Source organism: Elaeis guineensis, chromosome 1 (assembly GCF_000442705.2).
Source record: "Elaeis guineensis isolate ETL-2024a chromosome 1, EG11, whole genome shotgun sequence".
NCBI lineage: Eukaryota > Viridiplantae > Streptophyta > Magnoliopsida > Arecales > Arecaceae > Elaeis > Elaeis guineensis.
This window is the reverse complement of record NC_025993.2, coordinates 154,676,472-154,699,645: the sequence shown is the minus strand read 5'-3', so window position 1 is coordinate 154,699,645 and position 23,174 is coordinate 154,676,472. Positions and strand designations below refer to the sequence as shown.

At 36.7% G+C, this 23,174-nt stretch overlaps 2 protein-coding genes and 1 long non-coding RNA gene across 6 annotated transcripts; all 3 read left to right on the top strand.

The window, feature by feature from the left end:
* The first annotated feature begins 5,153 nt into the window (after positions 1 to 5,153).
* LOC105039142 (uncharacterized) lies at positions 5,154 to 11,938 on the top strand. 4 transcript variants are annotated; one of them, XM_010915161.4, is made up of 8 exons: positions 5,155 to 5,531; positions 5,632 to 5,839; positions 7,051 to 7,160; positions 8,366 to 8,444; positions 8,543 to 8,610; positions 8,780 to 8,846; positions 9,198 to 9,314; positions 11,525 to 11,938. In XM_010915161.4, the coding sequence occupies exons 1-7, from the start codon at positions 5,250 to 5,252 to the stop codon at positions 9,308 to 9,310; spliced, it is 927 nt and encodes a 308-aa protein (XP_010913463.1). In that variant the 5' UTR covers positions 5,155 to 5,249; the 3' UTR covers positions 9,311 to 9,314; positions 11,525 to 11,938. The 4 variants fall into 4 exon arrangements, 3 of the variants coding, with proteins under 3 accessions (XP_010913463.1, XP_010913464.1, XP_010913462.1); XR_002163707.3 differs by lacking the exon at positions 11,525 to 11,938 and having other exon boundaries at positions 5,154 to 5,531; positions 8,366 to 8,470; positions 9,198 to 9,267; XM_010915160.3 differs by lacking the exon at positions 11,525 to 11,938 and having other exon boundaries at positions 5,157 to 5,531; positions 9,198 to 9,604.
* Positions 11,939 to 12,078: 140 nt separating this feature from the next.
* Positions 12,079 to 13,654, top strand: LOC105039141 (metalloendoproteinase 2-MMP-like). The gene has a single exon (XM_010915159.4). It carries the CDS (start codon positions 12,393 to 12,395, stop codon positions 13,491 to 13,493), a length of 1,101 nt encoding a protein of 366 aa, XP_010913461.1. The 5' UTR covers positions 12,079 to 12,392; the 3' UTR covers positions 13,494 to 13,654.
* Positions 13,655 to 15,362: 1,708 nt separating this feature from the next.
* Positions 15,363 to 22,881, top strand: LOC105039140 (uncharacterized). Its single transcript, XR_830843.2, has 2 exons — positions 15,363 to 15,761; positions 22,400 to 22,881. It is a non-coding gene; the product is annotated as an uncharacterized lncRNA (long non-coding RNA).
* Positions 22,882 to 23,174: the final 293 nt, after the last annotated feature.

Genomic DNA, 23,174 nt, shown 5'->3' with positions numbered 1-23,174 from the left:
ATGTATATATATGTAATTGAATTTTTCACAGTGGATGCTTATCAAAGAATGTATGAGCATGCCATCTTTCCTATCGCGGATATTTCTAAACCTACAGAGGTAAAGCATGAGGATCCGATTATAAAACCACTTATAATCAAACCAAAGGTAGGAAGGCGTAAAAAGAAACACATTGAATCCCAACCAAAAGAAGTCCATCCGCTTAAATGTGGGAGATGTCATAATATTGGGCACAAACGAAAAACATGCAATGCCCCAATAGCTGAAGAATTAGTATATCTTGAAGCCTGTATGTATATGTTCTGTTGAGACTTATATGTATAGGAAAGATGAAGTTATAAAAGTTAATTTTTAATGAAGCTAATTGATTATTTTTTATTTATTTTAGATTTACTCTCTTTTGGATGTAATTCAATAGTTGTCCAAATAAAGAAGGATTCTAATGTATTAAGAATCTATATTTTTGCTGTCTTTTTTATTCTTAAAACCTGTATGTATATGTTCTGTTGAGACTCATATGTACGGAAAAGATGAAGTTATACAAATTAGTTTTTTATGAAGCTAATTGATTATTTTTTATTTATTTCAGATTGACTCTCTTTTGGATGCAGCTTAACAGTTATCCAAATAAAGAAGAGTTCCAATGTATCGAGAATCTATATTTTTGCTGTTTTTTTGATTCTTGAAGCCTGTATGGTTATGTTCTGTTGAGACTTATATGTACGAAGAAGATGAAGTTATAAAAGTTAATTTTTTATAAAACTAATTGATTGTTTTTTATTTGTTTTAGATTTACTCTCTTTTAGATGCAGCTCAACAGTTGTCTAAACAAAGAAGGGTTTCTATGTATCAAGAATCCATATTTTTGCTGTCTTTTTTATTCTTGAAGCCTGTATGTATATGTTTTGTGGAGACTCACATGTATGAAAAAGATGAAATTATAAAAGTTAGTTTTTTATGAAGCAAATTGATTATTTTTTATTTGTTTCAAATTTACTCTCTTTTGGATGTAGCTCACCAGTTGTCCAAACAAAGAAGGATTTCAATGTATCAAGAATCCATATTTTTGTTGCCTTCTTGATTTTTGAAGCCTGAGTATAAATATTCTGTAGAGACTCACATATTTATAAAAAAAATATAGTGTATAAATAATTATTTTATTGAGACTGTAAATTTTTAGCATTGAATCCAAATGTAACCAAATTGCATATGGTTTATTGATATTTTTGTGCTTTATTCACTTTTGTTGATGGATTGTAATAGTTTATTGAACTTGTAAGTGGATTGTATATGTAAATAGCTTGAATAATAAACAGCTACTATGCAACCAGAGATGAAAATAAAGAAACTGAATCTGCAGAAGAATTGGGTTCGTATAACCAAACCATGTATTCATATAATCAAAAATTATGTTGTGTAACCAAAAATTAAAACTGAATAATCAAACCACCGTTGACCCAGCATATTGGCCCGGCACATAACCTGCGTTGGCCCAGCACGTTGGCCCGACAGATAACCTGAGCATAAGCCTATGTAACCTAAACAGGAACCAGTATAACCTATGTAATCTGAATATAAACTTGTGTAACTTTAATATAATCTATGTAACCTGAATATGGACCTGCATAACCAATTGTCCAATTTACATAACTATAAAAACTGTTTTAACATAAATCTGTGTAACCAGAAATTAAAACTGGATAACCAGACAATCGACCAGCATGAAGAGCAACTGGCACATTGGTCCGGCACATAACCAGACCACCGACTCTGGCACGAAGAGCAACTGATACATTGGCCTAGCATATAACCTGAGCATAAACCTGTGTAACCTAAATAGGGACTTGTGTAACCTATGTAACCTAAATATAAACTTGTGTAACTTTAATACAAATCTGTATAACCTGAATATGGACTTGCATAACTAATTATCCAATTTACATAACCATAAAAATTATCTTAACATAAATCTATGTAACCTAAATAGCTTTCAATAATTTTTTTTAAAAATAATCTATAATTAAAAATAAATATTAATTACATAATTGTATCTCAGTTATTTATCCACAAGTAAAAGTTACATTAAGTTTATCCATCTATAGTTACATAATTGATCCCCCATTGTACTAGCCCCATCCTCATTAGCTGCAGTCTCCTCACCCTCTCCATGCTAATTAGCAGCTTCACTCTTTTTCTTTACTTCATTTGCAGTAGACTTCTCAAACTATTCTTCATCATTGACAGGCTTTTCCTCCACTGTAGTCGACTCAATCTTCCTTTTGTGCTGCAATATATGCATAAATACAATCATATAATTGAACAATGAAAATATGTAACCGGACCAAATACTCGCCTATGCCCCTCCTCTTTCTAGCACCACCCTCCTCTTTCTGTTCATATTTCTCTTTCCCCATAATTTCAGTACCTGCTGAAAGAAGATCAAAACAATCGCTAAAAAATTTAGATGGAGCTCCATCATGTCCAACCTCAGCTTCTTCCTCATTCTTTGAAGGCACAAGGCTTTTTTAAGCTCAACAATTCTTTGCTTTGAAACTTTATTTTCCTTTTTTAGTCCATAAATTATCCATCTCAACTTTCGATGCTTTTTCTTATAGTGTGAAATGATCTCTTTTATTTTTCTTAACCCTCTCTCCCTATCCACTCTCTTCTCTTTTATTTTCTCTTCCCTTATCTTCATCTCAGATTTTATCTTCTTGGACATCCCACTTCTCATCTTGGCAATAGCATCGATGTGTGAGCATTGTTCTTCACTTGGTTGGAAGAGCCACTTCTCTCTCTATAAGAGATTGTATCTGCAAAATTAAATATTAGAGTAAATAATCCATTGCACATAAATTTTAAGATTAAAAATGTATGGATTTCAGCTATCCTGTGAAATGAAAGTACATATCATCCATTTTAAAAAAAAATACATTTCTAAACTTGAAAATACTTATATTCTTTGATGGCATTTTAGCAATCCTAGATTGCAGCTTCCTCCGAATTGAAAATTTCTTTATACTATAACTCAAAATATGGAGAAAAAATCTATAGTGGGTGCGATCAACCAAACCCATAACCTCATATAACCATATCTGCATCATATGGAAAACAAAAACTACGTTGCAGCAAAATTATAAAAAGCATCATGGAGGTGATGGACACTTGCATTAAGAATAGTTACACAACCCCTTAAGTATTCAATATTCACCTTTTCACCTGTATTTCATTTTTGTACCAATAAGGCCTTCTCTTTGATAATGCTATGCATGAAATCATATACGGCGTGACCCATGCAAAGTTAGAAAGTGAAGAGAGATTCTCCACATATCTACACAATAAACAAGACTGTAAGTATTTCTAATATATAAATTTATAAATAAATCAAAATTATAAAAATTAGAATATCTACCTAAAGATCCATCTAACAACTTTTATGTTATTTATCGGGAATAAAAATATCTCCATAATATATAAACACATGAGGTGGATAAAATCTTCAAAGTCCTCCATCCTTTCTCTTTCTACCAAGGAGAGTATAAGGCCCTCCAATTTTTTTCGCTTAAATATCTCATTGCTATGTATCCTCTGGTCAAAGTACTTCTTAACTATATCAATCTTTTTTCAAGCACCTATTTTGAAATTGACATGAGCGCCATATATCGGGAGACCTAAAATCAAGCCAACATCTCTCACACTCTATCTCAATAAGTGACTATCTATTCTAAAACAACCAGAATCTATATAATACGTTACAAGTAGATTAGCAATAACTACTCTCTCTTGTTTGATAGAGGATACGTCAAGCAACGCATGAAATGGAGTCATGCCCATGCGGCTCAAGTGGTTTTGGCTCATTTTCTTTTTAACTTTCAACATGAAGAGGTGATATGATGTAATATAACAGCGACAATTAATTAGAAGATCCTTATCACTTTTCTCCTCTCTCTTATCGCTGCCCTCACCTCTCTCGACTTCTTTCTTTTCCTCATCCTCACTGATGTCATCCTTTAACTCCGATTTATTTGTAACCTACATAAAATAAAAATCTTAAACATGAAAACTCATCAAATCTGCAAAGAGACAACATCAAATATGTAACCAAAGTTAATTTAAAAGAAAATACTTAAAAAGTATATATAATCAGGACTGTGTGCAACCAAACTTAACAAGTGAATTCTATAATCAAAATATAAATACAGGTGACTATAACCGATATATGTGTAACTAAATAAATACTTACATAACTAAATCAGCAACCCATATAACTCTCCTATTAAATATGCAGGTAATTCAATCTAATATATTATCTCCCTGCTCTTCTCTTTTTTCTCCTTGGATCTTCTTCTTCTAGTAGTATTTCGAATCGATACAGCCATTTTCTACCACAAAATAAATACATCAAATAACTAAATCGGTACATAGTTCAAAATTTTGGTTACATACTTTATTGTAATGATTATACATACCTTATTTTTATCTGCAAATCTAACTTTCTGTTACATACCTTCGTCTCTTTTTTTTTAGCTTTATATAATTTTTTCACAGTTTAGATATAAGTGACAGTATTTTGGGACCACAAAATAGGGATAAATCGAGCAACGTGAAGCTTAGATCAAGAGAGAAAAAAGAGCAATTATCCCCATCATCGATTTGGACCCTTAGAGAGAGATCAGAGAAAAAAGAAGAAAAAGGAGAAGGAGAACAGAGAAAAGAGAGGGCGTACCGAGAAATTTTCACCGTCCGCTGCGGGTAGAGATGGAGGAAAAAGGGAGGGTGGCGGTTGCGTGCATTTGGGCGGTCGATGACGGTGCTGTCGAAGTCACGATCGATGGCACTGGAGTGTGAGAAGGGAAAGAGGATGGAGTTGGGTATAATGGATTGGAGATGAGGATCAATCTTTCTCTCCAAAATCATCAAGGTCATTTTTGTTATTTAAATGGGCTTAAACGCCAGCAGATGGCAATAATAGATGATAGGGATTCAAAAATAAATCATTAGCAATGTAAAAATATTTTATTTTAATTAAAAATTTAAAAAATTTAAAAATAATTCTAAGTTAAATTAGATACTAATAGATAATTTTTTTATTTTTGGGGTCGTGCGACTTGCTCGCTTCTAAATTGCCGTACCTCAAGTAGACCCAGGTTCGAGCAGCCAAATGTCATAATATCGAGCTAAAAACCTAAACGCGAGCTCGTCTCGTTTGTGTGTCACCGGGCAGTGAAGCTGAAGCAACCCCCAAAACGATGTCCGTTTGGTGCGGCAGGATCAGCGTCCCCGCCCTCTCCTCCCACCTGCATTCCTTCGGTCACCGACGCCGCCGCTCCCTCCCCTTCCTCCTCAAACACCTGACCACCGCCACCACTCTAACAAAAGCCACTGCACTCCCGCCGGAACGGAACGGCGAAACCCCACCCACTTCCACCTACGGCACCACCTTCCTCTCCTCCCCTACTCTCCAGAACCTCTCTCCTCGCCAGAAGGACCAAATCTCCCTCTACGTCAGCACCCTGCTCCAATGGAACCAAGTACCGCAATTTCTTGATTTTGAAGCAGAAGAAGAGTTAAGCTTAGCAAATTCTTTAATCCGTGATTGCAGGAGTTATGTTTGTCGCTTTGTCTCTGCAGCGAATGAACCTGACGGCGGTGACGGAGGAGAGAGAGGTGATGACGAGGCACGTGGAAGATTCCCTCGCTATCCTCCCTCCATTGCAGCGGTCTTATCTCTCTCACTGCTCTAGCTCTTCTTCTTCTTCTTCTTGTGACGGCCTCAACCTCGTAGATGTTGGTTCGGGCCCCGGTCTCCCCGGACTAATTTTTGCTATTGCCTGCCCTAGTAATCTTTCTCTCTCTTTCTCCATCTTCTGTTCCCTTTTTTTTCTTTTTGTAGTACTTTTTTTTGATCTTAAATGTTTCTAGTCTTCTTCCGATCCTTTGAAATTGAGCTATACTTAGCATGAGTTTACAGTTCAATGCAGAGACATCACCATTTATACTAAAAGTTTGGAGTTGTTTTCAAAACCTTCAAAATCTTAGTGGTCTTTTGGTCTTTCTAAACGCATGTGGTGAATTTGGTATAAAGTAGTGAACGTTGTTTAATTTGAGTTGCAGAAGTAGCAGCTTGAGGCAAGGGTTTATGGGAAGGGGTAAAACCAAGCCAGAAAAAGGGCTGAGTTTAGAGTGATTGTTGAGATGCTGAAAAGTACAAGTTAGAGTACTTGAATCTGAAACATGAAAATGAACAGGGCAAACCTTGATCATGATAAACAAGATTATCAAAAAACCTAGTCAATGTGGATCTTAAGTTTTTATTGGGCAAACATTTTTCTATGGACTTCTGTTTTCAGTAGGTGCAGTCTCCCAGTCTGCAATTAACTTCTTGAACCTGCAAGTTCTTCCTTTGAAATCAGAAGAATATCTGACTCCAAAATTTCTTGTTCTTTCAAGATGCTGTGATGGATTTATCATGACATAAATTTGCATGCTTATTATTTGAAATATGAATATCATATGTTATCTTCATGTTCATCAACAACAATGATCATTTTAGGACCTTTATGAGCCCATTCAGTCTAGTGCCATCGGACCAGATTTCATTTATCACGTAAAGGAAAAGAGCAGAAAAATGTAAGAGAGAGAATTATGATGTCATGCATCAATGTAATCAATACAAACTTCTTCACTGGTTCTATTATGGACCTTAGTATTTGGTTATATACATCAGATCAAATTCCTTTGCATGATATGATATGTTCCTCACATCACATTGTGATGTGAGGAACTGCTGCATAGACTAGTGCCTTTTTTTTAATCAAGGGAGGTTGGTGAGTAGGGAGGACTTGTACAAATTGTACCAACACCGGGCCAATCACTGCAAATTGAATAATGTTGGCCAAAGAAAAAGACTGCATAGGAGGTTTACATTGATACACATGCATTTCAGAAACATTATTTATAACCTTATTGGTATTTGATTGGAGATTGTATTGTTAGATATATCTGCTTTAAATTTTATTTTAACAGAGTGCTCACATGCCGTACTTTTAGGTTGGAAAGTTACTTTATTGGAATCCATGCATAAAAGGTGCTTATTCTTGGAGCATATTGTTGATCTTACTGGGTTGTCAAACGTGCAAATCTTACGTGAAAGAGCAGAGGTATTTTCTCTTTAAATTTTATGCTTGAAAAATTCTTGTGTAAAGATATTCACGTTATTCATTTATTTCTATCCACCTATATTGGCATAATTATACCTCATTTTATTGTTACCGCACATACGTATGCTAGTAATATAAAAGATTTGGCAAAACCCTGAACAAGCTCTGATGATTGAATGAGATTAATTCATATTTGAACTTGAAAAGCAGATCAATAGCTTAGACCACTTGATAGCTTCTCTTCACAGACTTTGACTGATTCATAGATATAATTTTCTGTGATTAATGCGGAAAATGTCATTTAGTAGATCAAATTTTTGTTAGCATCCACATAATTAGAATCAGACATGCTTGCAAAGATGGATTACGCTTGTAACATAGTTACAGTAAAAGCAGTCTTCAACTATTTGCGATACAATAAAAGCAATCTTTAGCAATTCATGATAATTCATAATTTATACTCTTGCTTTGTTGATTTCATATTAAAGAGAAGGAGCTTGTATAACACTTCATTTTAGATTTCTATGAAAATCAGCTTCGGTATTCTTTTAATTGCTAGTAGAATAATAGTTTAGGATCACTCGGGAAAACAATATAATTTTACTTAATGAATAGGGTGCAAGATATCTCTAAGTTATTCAATAAAATGACAAAACTATTCCCATGTCCTTGGGAAAAAGATGAATAAAGGCAAGTCCAATTTGCAGTATAGCATAGTAATGTTGCGTAAGTTGGGAAATGTTATTCTGTTTAATAGCTTCTCAAATTTGACATCTAACAAAGAACAAAGAAAACTTTGTTAAGATATATCAGTTGCTATTGGTTTGAGCTTAAGGGCCCTTTTTTCCCACTTTCTTTTTCTTTTCTTTTTGACAATCATGGTGGGACCGCCACTGCCTGGGTTTAAGCCCAGGACCTCTCCTCAACACATGCACTAACGAGAGAGGAACCAACCAACAGACCCGAGTCTTGATGGCTGGTTGAGCCTAAGCTTTTAGCGTGACCTATTTTTATTTATCTTGCATTAGATCTCATATTTTGATCTTTTAATCAAACATATAGTTAGGACATCCACTTATTACTATTTTGATTTACCAACGGAAATATAGTTTTCTTTTGATTAGTGGCTTTTTTTTCTTGAACTTTTCAAATTCACCAGTACCTTCTTTTTAACCATGGCATGCCAAAATCTTGTTATAGGACAGAATGTGGGCCAGTGTCTTGATTTCAGGGAGTTATTTGATGTGGCAGTGGCAAGAGCTGTTGCAGAAATGAGAATTTTAGGTGCAGTTTCAGTTTATAATTGCAAAGTATGTTTTGTACATAACCAGTGAACCAGTTGACATTGAAGTTCACTTTGCTAAAAGCTTGGTTGTTTACAGCTGAATACTGTCTTCCCTTGGTTCGAGTTGGTGGCTTATTTGTAGCTGCTAAAGGTTATCATCCTCAGGTAACACACACGTGCACACGCGCGCGGGCACATATATATTTTAAAGAATGCCACCCATGTGATTTTAACACATGCATGTAATTTTTATATCAAATGTCTCAAATTCATCCGTTTATAATTCTCAAATTTACTGCTTTTATATTTTATATTCTCTTGCCTATCTGGGCAGGAAGAAGTAAAAGTTGCAGAGAATGCAATTCGGTTGATGGGTGCTTCAATATTGGAATTGTCTACAGGTATATTATCTCTATACATTTGTTAGTCTCATAAATATGCTATTATAGTGCTTATCTGATTATTGATTCATTTTAGAGAAAATGAAACCACACTTGGACATATAGACCGGGGTTGATTAAGATAAGGGTTGATTGGGGTTAAATGTGCATGAAAAATTACCATAGGCAGTTTTGCATTTTCTGAAGATCCTCAGATGTGTTTTTGGTGTGATATAAGATAAGCAAGTTCTTAGGCACCAATTTGTCATTTAATTGCGATGTCAAATGGCATAATCACCATTTTGTAGCAACGTGTATAGTTTGGTAATGCAATTCATAAGTGCAGCTTAGAATTATTTCTATTGTTCACAGTGGAATCACATGGGCCTCTTGGACAACGAACTGTTGTTATCTGTTTGAAAGATCGTGCGACGCCTAGAAAGTATCCTCGTCATCCAGGTGTTCCCTCAAAGATGCCACTATGAATAGGTGCGACTTTTTGACTTGCCATCATATTACCGTCGACTTATATTTTCTCTAATTAAATGGACTCAGAAAGGGCCATGTTATTAAGTTTAATTCCACCATGGGAAGGATGATTCTTGTTGCACCAATAACCTTTTTCATTTGTAAAAAATACTTTCTTGTTGTTTTATTTGATCATTATTTTTTTTTTCCCATGCTGGCCTGTTTATTTGTGTAAAACATATCCTGTTTACAGAGATTTCATCTTGTTCCCAGATGACATTTAGCCTTCAATACAGAATTAAATTCCGACATTTTTATCAATTTCAATGGTGTTTCCTCTAGATCTGTTTAAATATGTGAAATGGAAATAGAGGATGAGTGCTTTCTCAGCACGAGGGGTGTAGAATTCTCTTAAATAAACTTATTTGGTTGCCTTTTGGGTTCTTGTTGTTAGCCGAAAGAATAATGACAACTTTTAAGTGAAGATATATAAGCAAAATTGTAGTATCCTTTCCCCCCTTTTTTCAGAGAACAAACCCATTCTTGGCAAACTGGAGTTGTGGTCTGGGTTCAGATGACCTGAACTGCTGCACTTGAGGTTTAGTCATCAAAACATATAACCTCTGCTTAGTGTGTTGTTGTGCCCTGCAACATATTCAGTATGTCGAGTGACAAATTTATATTGTATGCTTGCTTGTTTGCTAAACCATTGCCTTTTTTTTTTCTTTTTGCCGTTAATATCCTCGATCCTAATTAAGCCAAACTTGATTTGGATTTTGCATTCCCCCTCCCTTTTTTCTCCTTATTTAGTAAATTTTGCACGGCTCGGGTCCGGTTTGGATATGTTGGGTCAACCCATGTTAAGAGAAGTGGTCACCTGGTAATGTACTGGGCTATAAGGTAAGGCTAAGCTCGCGAGTGGTAATGTTTTGATTTTAGCTATTGCCATCCTAGTTCCATCAAGAAGCCTAACAATAGCCAAGCCCGAGAGGGGATGACCAGATCTTTTCTCATCATTGTTCTTCTTTTTTATCTTGATCTCAATGGCCAGGCAGGCACGTACACAAAGAACAGATGTATGACATCACCTTCCTCCGAAACTAGTCAGCTGCCTGCTACTTTGTATATCCTCAGGAAATGCGTCCTTCTTTCTGGTTTCTAGATAAATAGATGGGTAGGTGATCCACGTGAAGATTGAGATAGCCGCCTCTTGGACAGGTTAATCCTAGGGCTTTGTTTAACTGTAGCATCCGTATGAAATCTTGCAATCAATGTTCCTCTTTTCTTTTGTGTCCGGTCAACGTCAATGCGAGCAAACTAACCGTTTCAAGAGGCCAAACCAATCTTATAAAAGGTCTATCTATTTGGTGGTTGGGTGGTCTAATCAGAAGGTTTTAGTAAGACGAAACAACATCCTTTTGTTGAGGTCCGTGAGTTATCCAGTATCAAGGAGAAATGATGGACGAGTTGGAAGAGGCCTTGATCTTTCTTGGTCATTAAATCATAAATACATGATTCAGTAAGTTGCTGCTTCTTGGGTTCTTGATCCAAGGTTGGTGCTGCATGAAATTTACAAGCAAGCATATGTATCGGAAAGAGTATCCTGAAATAATGAATCCCTTACGTAGCTAGGACTTCAGGTTTAGTGAGCTTGGAATTGGGACTCGAGAAGTTCCATGGATGGCTTTCTCTTTCCCTGTCCCTTCCCCTCGAAGAGCTTACGAGCTCCTTAGTTTTATCTTCTTTCTTCTTTTCTTTTTTTGAAAAAAATTGTTGCAACGAGTTAAAATCACTTGAGCTCTCCTCTTTGACCATCTCGCAGGAAGGATGTGATCCAATCGGCAAATAGTTTGAATAACGCGTCGCATTTAAATTGGTTGGTGGAACTCCAGGCCAGTTCCCCGACTCACGCCTGCCGCCCACCCCTTAGGGGAGGAAGGGTGATGTGAAATCTAGTAGATTATAGTCGTCCGATACCTAATGTCTACGAGAGCGACCTTCATGGATTGCCTTGTGGTTTTGGACAAGATGACTTCAATCATTTATTATATAGAAAAATTAAGAACCGTGTGCTAATCGTGCCTGTAACTATCAAAAGGACGCGGTCTAGATCATTTCAGACTTCATAATTATTAATAATTGCCATTCATTTTAGATAAATATTTTTTTTTTTTCTACAGTTTATTCTTTTAGATTTGACCTCGTCTATTGACCTCACATACTGCATACAGGCCCTTAGCAAACATTTGACTTTGATAAATTCTCAAAATACAACCGGCGAGCTGAAAGAAACATCGGAAGGTTCACTCTTGGTGGCGCAGCCCATGTTGTGAGGAAGTAAATGGGGGAGAACAAGCTTGCTAATAGATAGCTTGGTCAAGACTAGAGGGACACGCATAGGTGGAGCAAAGTAGAGACATTTTTATTTTCCGGTGCAATTTAAGAATTGCTGTGGAGAAAGAAACGAAGAAAGCAATTGTCATGAATAATGTTGATGTTGGTCGGCCAGCATCATGCGTGCACAAACGGGCACTCAAAAGCATTTTTCCGTTCGCAGCTTTTCTTGTATATGTGTTATGCGACATTGAGATGATCAATCCAAGTTGTGTAAGATTATCTGGGAATAGATAAAAGTCATTGGCATATGATACAAAATTTAAAATTTTGAAAATATTATTTTTGCTTAGATAAATAATACAAACATTCCATAACTTCTTTATTTCCTATACCGATTGATCAATTACCTTTGTTTTTTTTTTTATTAGAACATAATGCGAGATTGATGGCAAAAATTGATTGTATGAATATTTAAACTCAGGCTAAAATAATTAGAACCTTCCTGGCATAATCTTCCAAAATATTCATTAATTTCGCCTCCTCATCCCACACGACACCAAACACAGACTATTATCCGTATGACCAAGGACCAAAAGTACACCGTGCACATTTTTCAGCCGGCCCGGTCGGCAGACTTCTTTGAAATCCTCTCTTCCCCCACGTAACTACTTCTTATGTCATTAACTTCCAACAAAAACCCTATTAATCTCCTCCCTAAACCACTCCATTTTCCTCTCCCCTCCTAAACCCACCACCAAGGCCATGAGCTCCTCTTCCAACCTCTTCCTCCTCCTCTCCTTGGCCTCCTTTGCTGCCTTCTTCTTCTTCTTCTCATCCACCCCCTCCGCCTCTGCCTTCCCCTTCCCCTTCCCCGGTGCGCCTTCGCCCTTCACCAACCCCTGGCTCCCCTTCCAGAACCTCTCCGGCTGCCACCGCGGCGACAACAGGACCGGCCTCGCCGATCTCAAGGACTATCTGAGCCGCTTCGGCTACCTTCCGACCGCCAACTTCACCGACGCCTTTGACGAGGCTCTCGAAGAAGCCCTCAAGACCTACCAGCAGAATTTCGGCCTCAACGCCACCGGCTCCCTCGATGACTCCACCGTCAGCCAGCTCATCATCCCCCGCTGCGGCGTCGCCGACATCATCAACGGCACCTCCTCCATGCGCTCCGCCAAGCTCCCTGGCCGCAACCTCTACGCCTACTTCCCGGGCAGCCCGACATGGCCTTCATGGAAGCGCGACCTGACGTACGCCTTGGTCTCCACCTCCGCCGTCTCGATCGACACCTCCGCTCTCCGCACCGTCTTCGCCCGCGCTTTCGGCCGGTGGGCGGCTGCAACGACGTTGACGTTCACCGAGTCGGACTCGGTGTCGGATGCCGATATACAGATCGGGTTTTACAGCGGCGACCACGGCGACGGGGAGCCGTTCGACGGGGTGCTGGGGACGTTAGCTCATGCGTTCTCGCCGACCGACGGGAGGTTTCACCTCGACGCGGCGGAGCAGTGGGTGGCGGATGGGGACGTGACCCAAGCGAGCTCGAACGTGGCGGTGGACTTGGAATCGGTGGCAGTGCATGAGATCGGCCACCTGCTGGGGCTCGGCCACTCATCGGTGGAGGAGGCGATCATGTACCCGACGATCAAGACGAAGACGAAGAAGGTGGAGCTGGCGAGCGACGACGTCGAGGGGATACAGAACTTGTATGGGAGTAATCCGAATTATACGGGCGCTGTTCCGACGACCAGCAGCCGGGAGAGCGACTCCAGCGATGGGGGATTGGGGATGATGGGCGTGGGGTGGGGCCGGGTAGTTGGGTTGTGTTTGGCGGGTGCGGCCGTTGGGTTCTTGGTGTTGTAGCCGCTTGGGATAGTTCTTTGTTTTTTGACCTTTTTGTTTTACATAGCATTCCTTTTATATTCTTCCTTGTATTTATGTTCTTGGACATTATATCACATACGGATATACTATTTATACGTTTTTTTTTTTTTTATATATATATATGATGGCTTTATTCTCTCCTTTTCTGGGATTTATTTTCATTAGTAGTTCCTTGGGAATGGGAGGCTAATAATTTAGCCAGTTTTGAACCAAAACAGCGTTGCTCTCAGACACGTTGTCTTGGGCAATATTCTGGCTCAGGTGGTTGCAATTCAATACGTGGTTGTGCGCATAGAGAATATAAATATCCATAGATTCTCTTCAAAAATGCAGCTGAATATCCTAATAATTTAAGAGTATATCTCAGGCATTTGAAGCTTTTTACCCAAAAATGAGGTGCAATTCAATATATCATTTTTGTTTTAGAAAAAAATTCCGAAAGGATGCTAGCTACCATCACGGTCCAATCTGGAGTAGGCAACACAATTTTGTTATGTTGTCACATTTAGATCTCAACCGATTATAAGGAAAGATTCTGTTGTCAACATATATATATATATATATATATATATATATGTTGGTCAAAAGGTCTATTGGCAGTGAGGATGGCTCTCCTGGATTATTCCCATCTTCCAATCCCTGATGAAGGGGAGATTCAATTCTTGGTTAATTCTCAATTCTCCTAGGCCGTAAGACTGAGTTTTTTTCCTATATATATATATATATATATATATATATATATATATATATATATATATATATATATATATGTATAAAGACAAGCTTTATATAGAGGAGAATGACCCGTTTGAATAAGTCATTTTTTATGCTTTCTATGTAACTTGTGATGCTTATGTCGATAATGGATGGAACTTAATCCATTTTATTACTTCTTTGTTTTCTTGCCAGATCATTTGAAAAGCTTTTTATCATAGAATAATGCTTGCAGCATAATTAAATTTGTGTGCATGCAGTAACAAAGTTTGTGAGATCATCTCAACTGATGGATTTCTAAAATCGGTTCTCTTCGAATTTTAACAAGCATGTGTTGGAAGGGAAATTTCATTTAGCAACAAACAAAAAAAAAGTTACTTATGATGTCTATGTCACCATTGTACAGAACTTAATCCACCTTTTTCTCTCTTTATTTCCTTGCCCGGCCCGTTCAGAAACTTTAATTCATCTTAGAATAATGCTTGCACCATAAATTTTTGTGCGGCAAACTTTATGAGATGATCTTGGAGTGATGGGTTTCTACTTTCTAAAGGCGGTTCTCTTTAAATTTTAACAACCATGCATTAGAATTAGTAAACTATTTCATTAAGCAAGGAACAAATGTTTGATTTAGAGAGAACTTAACCAACAAATTTACAGAATCTATGATGCGCCGTGGGCTATCATCTTAGTGGAAGGCTATCATCTTATACAATGGATACTTCCTCAAAAGTGCATCCATAGGTTACCTGAAAAAATTTCTTACCCAAGGCAGGTGTGGTGCGTTATGGATAATATATTTTTAAACATATTTTTTGGTAAAAAAAAATTCTACATATGGTCGACCAGCAGTATCAACAAGATATTTTTCATTCTAAAAATGGTTCACCTACGAGGGGTAAATAAATTTTCTCCCAACGCATGACCACTCACAAGTTTGGTTCAGAAGTTAGACAGACATTGCCTCTCCAAGATATCTAATCATTCACCGCCGCGTTGCATATATTATAAAATATCAAAAAAAAATCTTAAATTTTTAAAAAAAAAAAAAAAAAAGAAAATAAGAACTCCGTCGCTTAGGAGAGCACTCACTTATTTTAGGCCCGCAAGAAGTCAGGAAGGCACTATAATTTGCCCCATACCGTCCGGAATTCTACTTCTTTCCCTCTTTCGGTGACCGCCACTCCCCCTCTTACGCTTGTACTTCCGTACGTCCCTCTCCATCGACTCTAAACCAGCGTTTCCTTCGCCTTTCCCCATGGCCTCCTCCTTGGTCCTCTGTCCCTTCCTCTTCCTCCTCTGTTCCGTTTCTTCAATTGCTTCTCCCTCTCCACTCCAATCCTCCCGTCTTTCTCGCATTCTCGAGTTCCATGAGCCAGAGCGGGTGTCTCCATAGGTTCAAGAAGCAATGGCCCGTGGCCTTCGTGGGGACTCCTTCCGGCCTATCAAGCCAGCTTCGAGTTTGAGATCATTCCCGAGGTAACTGTCCGTCCGATGGACGTTTCCTTCGATGTTTGAAACAATCCAAGAAAGGTTGAATGCTTTCAAACTCATCAATCTAAGTTTAGATTTGCGATGAAGTTAGGTTCTTGCTAGTTAATTGATTAATTAATTAAATTTTTCATGATCTAAATGTTTCGTAAATGCCGGTAAACTATCTAGATCGAACCGAGAATCTTGTATGGAATAAGTACTATTTTTTTGTCTGTTTTCTACGTAACAGTTTAGAGATTTTTTTTTTTTTTTTTGCCCCTCTCTTTCTACGGTAACTGCTTGATTGCCAGTTATTCTTAGGTAATGCCTGAAAATATTGAAGAAAGGTCGAATCTTTTCAAGCTTATCTTGTTTGTTTAGGTTTGTGAATTAAGTTACGTTCTTACTACCTCTATTGCGTGTTCTCCTAAGCCACGGAAGTTTCCTAAGCCTGGTGCTTCAGTCAACCACCCTGTCTTCTCCAATCTTATGGACACTTACCCGTCTTGTTAACCTTCTTGCTCTGTCCTTTTAGGTCCTGTAAACTCTCTTGCAGACTCCTAAAACTCTGTCCAGCATCTTTGAGTAATAAATCAAGGTGGCTAATTACCTAGTTTCCTTTTAAATCAAAAAACTACCTTTCTTGCGTGATTGTGATCCAAATGTTTCTTGAACGCTGCTAAAACTGAGTCGAACCAAGAATCTTTTATGCAAAGAATAATACTGGTGTCTGCTTTCTACCTTTAACCAAATCGTTTTGAGAATTTTTGTTGGTGCTTCCAGGGTAATTGTTTGATTGCTTTGAGTTTTTATGTAATGTTGGAAATAATCCAAGGAAGGCTGAATCTTTTGATATTTCTTGATGTTGGTTTTATGTCGTGAAGAAGTTAGTCTTGCTAATTTCTTTCGTGCATGATTGTGATTTAAACGTTTCTTGAATGCTGGGAAGCTACTGGAAGCGAATTAAGCAAAAATGTTTAATGGAATGGTACTATATTCGTATCTGATTGGTAAAGTCCTACAGTGAATGGGTTGAAGAATTCTTTTTCTCCCCTTTTGTTAGGTAACTGCTTGATTACCATGAACTTTTGGTAATGTTTGAAACAATCCAAGGAAGGCTGAATGTTTTTTGACTTCTCATTGTTCCTTCAGTGTTTTCGCTGAGTTAGATTTTTTTTTTGCTCCCAGGACTGCGATTTAGATATTTGTTGAATGCTTTCAACCATCTGAACTGAATTATATCAAGAAGCTTTAATGAAAAAGGTATTATGTGGTGTCTGATTTGTAAACTTTAGGTTTTCAATGTTCTACTTTTCATGTTGTTTTATGTGCTTATTCTTTAAATATGAAGTGGTGGACAATTTTGTTCATGTCCATGAAACTCACCTTCTCTTTGGATTTGCCCTTTTTTTCACTGATTATTGCTTTCCTGCACCTTGTAGTTGTTTTTTGCGTATACTATCATCTCAATGGTCCCTAATCCTCTGCTTGGATATCTAAATCTAAAAGATATATATTTTCTGTTGTTTAGCTTACCTAATACGTTATATTCTTTTTTATCTCGGTTATTATTAAAGAGTAAGGCATTATCCTATTAAAAAGCCCTTGCATCAGGCCATTGGGATATTTTGATCAACCAGCTTGTAGTATTTGGACCACGCAATCATCTTCTATATAAATGACAGATGGTTTAGATCACCTCATAGGCTTGGTTTAGATTACCCCCTCTGCTTCCTTTGGGATATTCACTCTGTTTTGTACTGATTATATAGATTTATGATAAATGGAAATCAAGTAAAGATTCAGGGAAATATAATTCCCTGATTACTGGTATTTCCTGCATCCTTTTTATTTAAGATTGATTGTTCAGTGATTTCATTCTTGATCCATGATCCTTGGGGCAACAAGTGTGGAACTTTCAGCTGGTTTACATTGGTTTTTTAAGTTTTGGTGTCTCGCACATCTATCTGAGGAGAGAACTTGGTGGTGTATGATTATTATGAGTGCCCAAACCAGGGGGCCTTCTCTATGTTTCTTCTACTGGTTGTTTGGCTGGAACGCTTATTCCCTGGAGTTACTACCAGAATGCTGTTACATCCTGTTGTAAGCTACTGTGTTTAATGAATTTGTGTCATATGCAAAGTTATTCTTGTAGTCTTCCAATAGATTTAGATGTTTTCATCTGTTTTTGTTTTAGAGAAAAGAACCCCCATATCTACATCACCACATCTTATTCCTCTGCATAAGTTTCTCTGGTTCCACATATTAGAGAACTTATTTCTGCAGGACATATTTCATGATGTAATAGATGTTTCCCTTGTTTTGCCACATGTTGTTCATCTGCATAAGTCTTCCCTTTTCCTGTAGCTGTCTGAGGCCATGTAACCATTATTAAATAGTAAGTCCTCATTTTAGCTTGTACGATACATTTTCCTGTTTCTTCTACTCTTTGTTGAGCTCCACATTAGCTACAGATAATATTGCAATTTACTTATAGCAATGCAATAAAGGTTATAAAACATTATATAATGTTTTGTGGCACAATAATTTTAGGACAAGTGGTGCAGCAAGTTCATGGAACCTACACTATAGTCCTCTAAGAAGAATGTTATGTACTTTTGGATTTTTGGGGGTCAATGAACATGACATGAAGTGTTCAACTAAATAATTGGAGTATATATTGTGGAGTTGGTGCAGGGTGTTTAAGGTGAAACCATCAAGGGGTGTTCGGCTGAATGAAGCAATACTATAGGACTCCACCTATTGGGCATGTTTATTGTTGCTTCTACTTTTTAAGAGATTCCTATCACAAAAGGAGAAATTAGAAGCTAGATTTTCTGTTTTCTGCTATTTAAACTTTCCTTCTTGTGGAAGCACTTTTCAGTTATTGTTGTCAACCACTCATTTTATCTACAAAACATTTTGTTGCTTCAAAAGTTACAAAATACTAGTTCTAAGCAACACCAAAAACACACCTCTTCTCCCATCTACATTTGCTTGTGTTGCCGGCCACTTTAGCATCCATTTACCTTGTAGTAAATGAAGTCTTGCTTAAAGTTGCTGAAGCCTTCCTTTCTCATGCCCGGTTAGAGAGACAAGGAAGACAAGAAAAGTGTTAAATAGGCGTTGTAGAAAAGCTTACAGCTATGAACTAGTTTTGTTGTCTTTCAAAGGCCTTTTTTTTTTTTTTTTTTTGATAAATAGGATGTAAGGAAGGATGGGTGGAGCATGTGAGGGGTGGATTTCTGCTTGATAAAATTATTTCTCATTTATTTTTTTTGACATAACTATAACACTTCTTCATTTTTTCATTCATATTATTTGTATATATATATATATTTATTTTATCTATACTATTAATCCTATATTATTAAATTTTATTATTAATTATTTTAATTTTAGTACATAATTTTCATAATTATAATTAAATAATTAGAATTATCTTTTATTTTTCTATTTATATTTACTATTTTAATTAATTTTTTATATAATATTAATTAACTATTTAAATTAAATTATAAATTCATTAGTTATTTGTATAATTAATATATATAAACAAATTAATTTATTAATAATTAATTTATTAAATTATTTATTAAATTAAATTAAATTAAATTAAAATATTTATATAATTTTTATATAATTATAAATTATAAAGATTATAAGTTTATACATTGCTTATTTCTTTAGTATAAATAAGTATTATAAATTGATAATAATAATATTTTTTTTATTAAAGGGTAATTTAGTTAAAATATCATACAAATATCATCCATCGTCCCTTTCATTCATCCTATACCAAATAGAGGAGAGTATCATTCCCATCTATCTTTCCATGTTTCACCAAATGTATGAGAGCATGGATAGAAGGTTCTCCTTCTTCTATTCATCCTCTTCCTCATTCATCCTTCCTCCTTTACCTATCCTTCCTCTAGTCCATCCTTCATACCAAACAATATGTTAGGGTTTGATGTAATCAGACTTCATGTATTATAAATAAAAGAATGGAGCCTTTTGTTTTCTTTACTCTTGTGATGTGCTTCCATAATGGAGGTATTACAAAGCGAGTCCATTATCATCCTTCTTCTCCTTTACTTCTTTCTTCTGCCTTCAGCTTTGCTTCTTTTTGTTTTTTGTTGTCGTTGTGAACTAATCTGCAGCAGAACCCTGCGGAACTAACGACACAGAAAGCTGTTCCATTGGTACCATTGTCAGCCATTTGTCGAAGGCAAACAACCACCTATCAGGGTCAGATCATGGCTGTTGTCATTAGCAGACATTGTCCTAGTAGATCATGGCTGTTGTCATACCAGACCTTGTTCTGGTATTGCAGCAAGCCTAACAGCCTTCCATTACAATCCATGGTTTATGCCTGCAAACTCTAACCTTGCTGCCCCTAACACCAGTAGTTTCTCAGATCTATAATACGTTAGAATCAAATATGCTGTTTCCATCTTTGTTATTTCTCCTTGAATCTATTCTTATAATCCAACAAAAGACCCCTCTTTCTCGCAAAAAACACAGTCTTTGGTTGCCTTGTTTTGTTTAAAGCCCTAAAGTTATGACTAAGCTGGAATTTCCAACAACATAATAGGTTTAAGCCTTTTCCTCCCTATACCCTATAGACCTCTACCATTTATTAGACTGTCCGACATCAGTCTGGTATCAGAGCTTCTGGTAAGCCACCATGTTCTGTCATATCTGATTATCAATAATGCCCTTATGAACATGGACGACATCCCTCATGAAAATTTCACTAGAGATCCTGAACCAGAGGAGTTTTTGAATTGGATCACAGATTTAGAAGATTGCTTTGATTGGTACAGTATGTATGACCGAATGCAAGTCCATTTCACCAAGTCAAAACTAAAAGGTCCGGCCTACATCTGGTGGAGAGGTGTAGAGGATAGGATTATTTGTTGAGACCGAGCTCCTGTTATCAATTGGAAAGGGTTGAAGAAATTATTTAAGGTATCTGCTGCTGTACTATAAAAAGCTTTTTACTGTTCAACATCAGAATGGATATGATCAACCTATCGTCAAAAAGACTCCAAGAGAGGGATTTGGAAAAATGGAAAAAGCTTCTCGATTTTCAAAAATCAAGTTGGTGAATGATCTTCATTATGTGGTGGAAGGCTTGCAGAAAAAGCAATGTAGACAAAGAAGTTAAGCACCTCTTTTTTCAGAGAACTGTCAGACATGTGCAGATGCAAGAACAGTGAAGCTAATTTTAGTTGAAAGCCATAATAAAGTACCTCATGATCATACTGGGATATGGGGCAACAATTCAACAAAAATAGGATCAAGTCCATGTGGCAATGGAACTGAAAGAAAAGAGGTCAAGGAGTTACCTAAATAATTAATGTACAAGGTCCTAAAGACATAGTGGAAGAAAAGATAGTCATGGAGAAAGCTTTCCGAGATTCTCATTTTAAAGGAAGAGCTTAATGAAATAAAAGACTCTGCTATAATGTTAGAAGAATAGGTGACATCTGTTTCTGATGATCCTTCAAAAGTAGGCTATTTGGATTCTGAATTTCCTAAAGTTGTTAAAGAAGTCTGGAAACTTGCTTTTTATGATCCTCATAAATTTAATGAACAAGACCTCCTACAGGTTCCATTAAACCTTGGAGAAGTTGTCTGGTTAAAAGAAATACATGTTGATTTTGGTTTCTTCGTGCAAGACAACATTGTGATGGGCAAAACTAACATGAAAACCAGTGAAACTTGGGCTGATTCAAAGCAGGTCAAGTATTAATTTTACCAAGAACAAACATGTAGATCACACGTGAAATGCAGTTTAAACTCTACTCATAATATCACACAACATGCAATAATTGGTATCCATCACCAATTATTGTTGAGACAAGGAATCAATAAGAACTGGAGATGAGATTCTGGCAGCAGAACTGAATGATGGAGATTAAGAACATGTCATGGTGCACTGAAGTGTTGATTTTCTTAGATTTCATTGTAGTTATGAATCTTCTTTTTTTATGTTTCCTATTATTTTTAGTTTTTAGTAGGCCTTAAAGTCAAAGGCTGAGATTAAAAGATCTCAGATTTAATTGTTCATGGTGAACAATAACCATGCCTTATTAGGGGCTGTTTTGGGATTTTTAAAAGTCTCAAATCAGGGTTTCTGTTCTGTTCTGAAAATGGACTCTCAGGGTTTGACGTAATCAGACTTTATGCAGATTATGAATGAAAGGGGGAGCTTTTGGTTTTCTTTGCTCTTGTGGTGTGATTCCACAAGGGAGCTTTGAGGCCTTCAAAAACTAGATGTGATTCCTAGGTCCCGGAGCAAGTCTGGTATTATCCTTCCTTTCTTTCTACTACTTTCTATGGACTCACACCTAGGATTTGATGTTGTGTGTAATCATTTTGTTGCATGTTGTATGTAGTAATTTTGATGATCATATGCAGTCATCTTATGAGACTACTGCAAAGTTTATTCTCGCTAATGTACTTTTCTTTATGAGATCAACTCTCAAGCGTGTAGTTGTAAGGTAAGGCTGGGGTGGTAGTTTTACTATCTTGCCAAATACTGATGAGTCAGCCTGGATAAACTTAATTTGGGCCTATTTTTCATTTTTATTTTGACCAATGATACACTTATTTCAGTGGTTTCGAGCCACTGTCAATTTTTGCACACTGATAATTTTAGATGATGATACTTATGTGAATAATAATTGCAGTTGTTGCTCGGATCGCACCCTGCAACCTGGCAAAAGTTTTGCAACAAAAAAAGCTACTGTGTTTCTGCTATCAATTTTGTTCCCGACTCAATGATGGCGGCCTGATGCTGTGAATTACATCTCTAACTATTTGGGTCTTCTTCTCAATGATCATGCTAGGCGTTGTGTGGTAACTTGTTTATGTGATTCTTTTTGCATATATGACTATTTGGGTCTTCATAGTTAATTTTTGACTGGGTTTTCTCGTCCTTGAAAAATAGTTTCGGAGGGAACCATTATTTTGTTGTAGATGTTACTAGATTTAAACTTATTGTGCAGGTTCAATTGTTTCCCTTGTATTATGTGGGTAATCCTGAACACAAAGTTACCAAGAACAACAAGAACCTATCAAAATTTTCTGGCATGCAGTGTTCTTGGTAGGGTTATGTGCAATCTTGTTTCTATCCTTTCTTTAGATTAAAAGAATGAATTTTTTATGTGCATTCTTTACCTTTACTATTTTAATGAACCATATTTAATCTCATCTCATTGTTTTCCTTGTAAATCAATAGATGATAAATTTACCTTAACCTAGACCCACCATGTACCACCTGGAAACATAAAAGACCACAGGAATTCAAGCAAGGAGTATCCACCCAACGTGGTCGGAGGAAAAGGCAATGAAGCTGTTCGGAAAAGAAGTGGTGCTTCTAGAAAGGTTGAACAGCCATCAGACATCCTATCTTTAAACAACGGCTTATCCAATCAACTAAGAAAAAAAAAAAAAAACGATTTC

What these genes read in the sequence shown, in the direction of transcription:
- LOC105039142 (XM_010915161.4), top strand. Translation starts at nt 5,250, where the DNA reads ATGTCCGTTTGGTGCGGCAGGATCAGCGTCCCCGCCCTCTCCTCCCAC. An exon ending in TTTTGCTATTGCCTGCCCTA is followed by an intron (nt 5,840 to 7,050) that starts GTAATCTTTCTC and finishes CCGTACTTTTAG; the next exon opens with GTTGGAAAGTTACTTTATTG. An exon ending in AATATTGGAATTGTCTACAG is followed by an intron (nt 8,847 to 9,197) that starts GTATATTATCTC and finishes TATTGTTCACAG; the next exon opens with TGGAATCACATGGGCCTCTT.
- LOC105039141 (XM_010915159.4), top strand. Translation starts at nt 12,393, where the DNA reads ATGAGCTCCTCTTCCAACCTCTTCCTCCTCCTCTCCTTGGCCTCCTTT.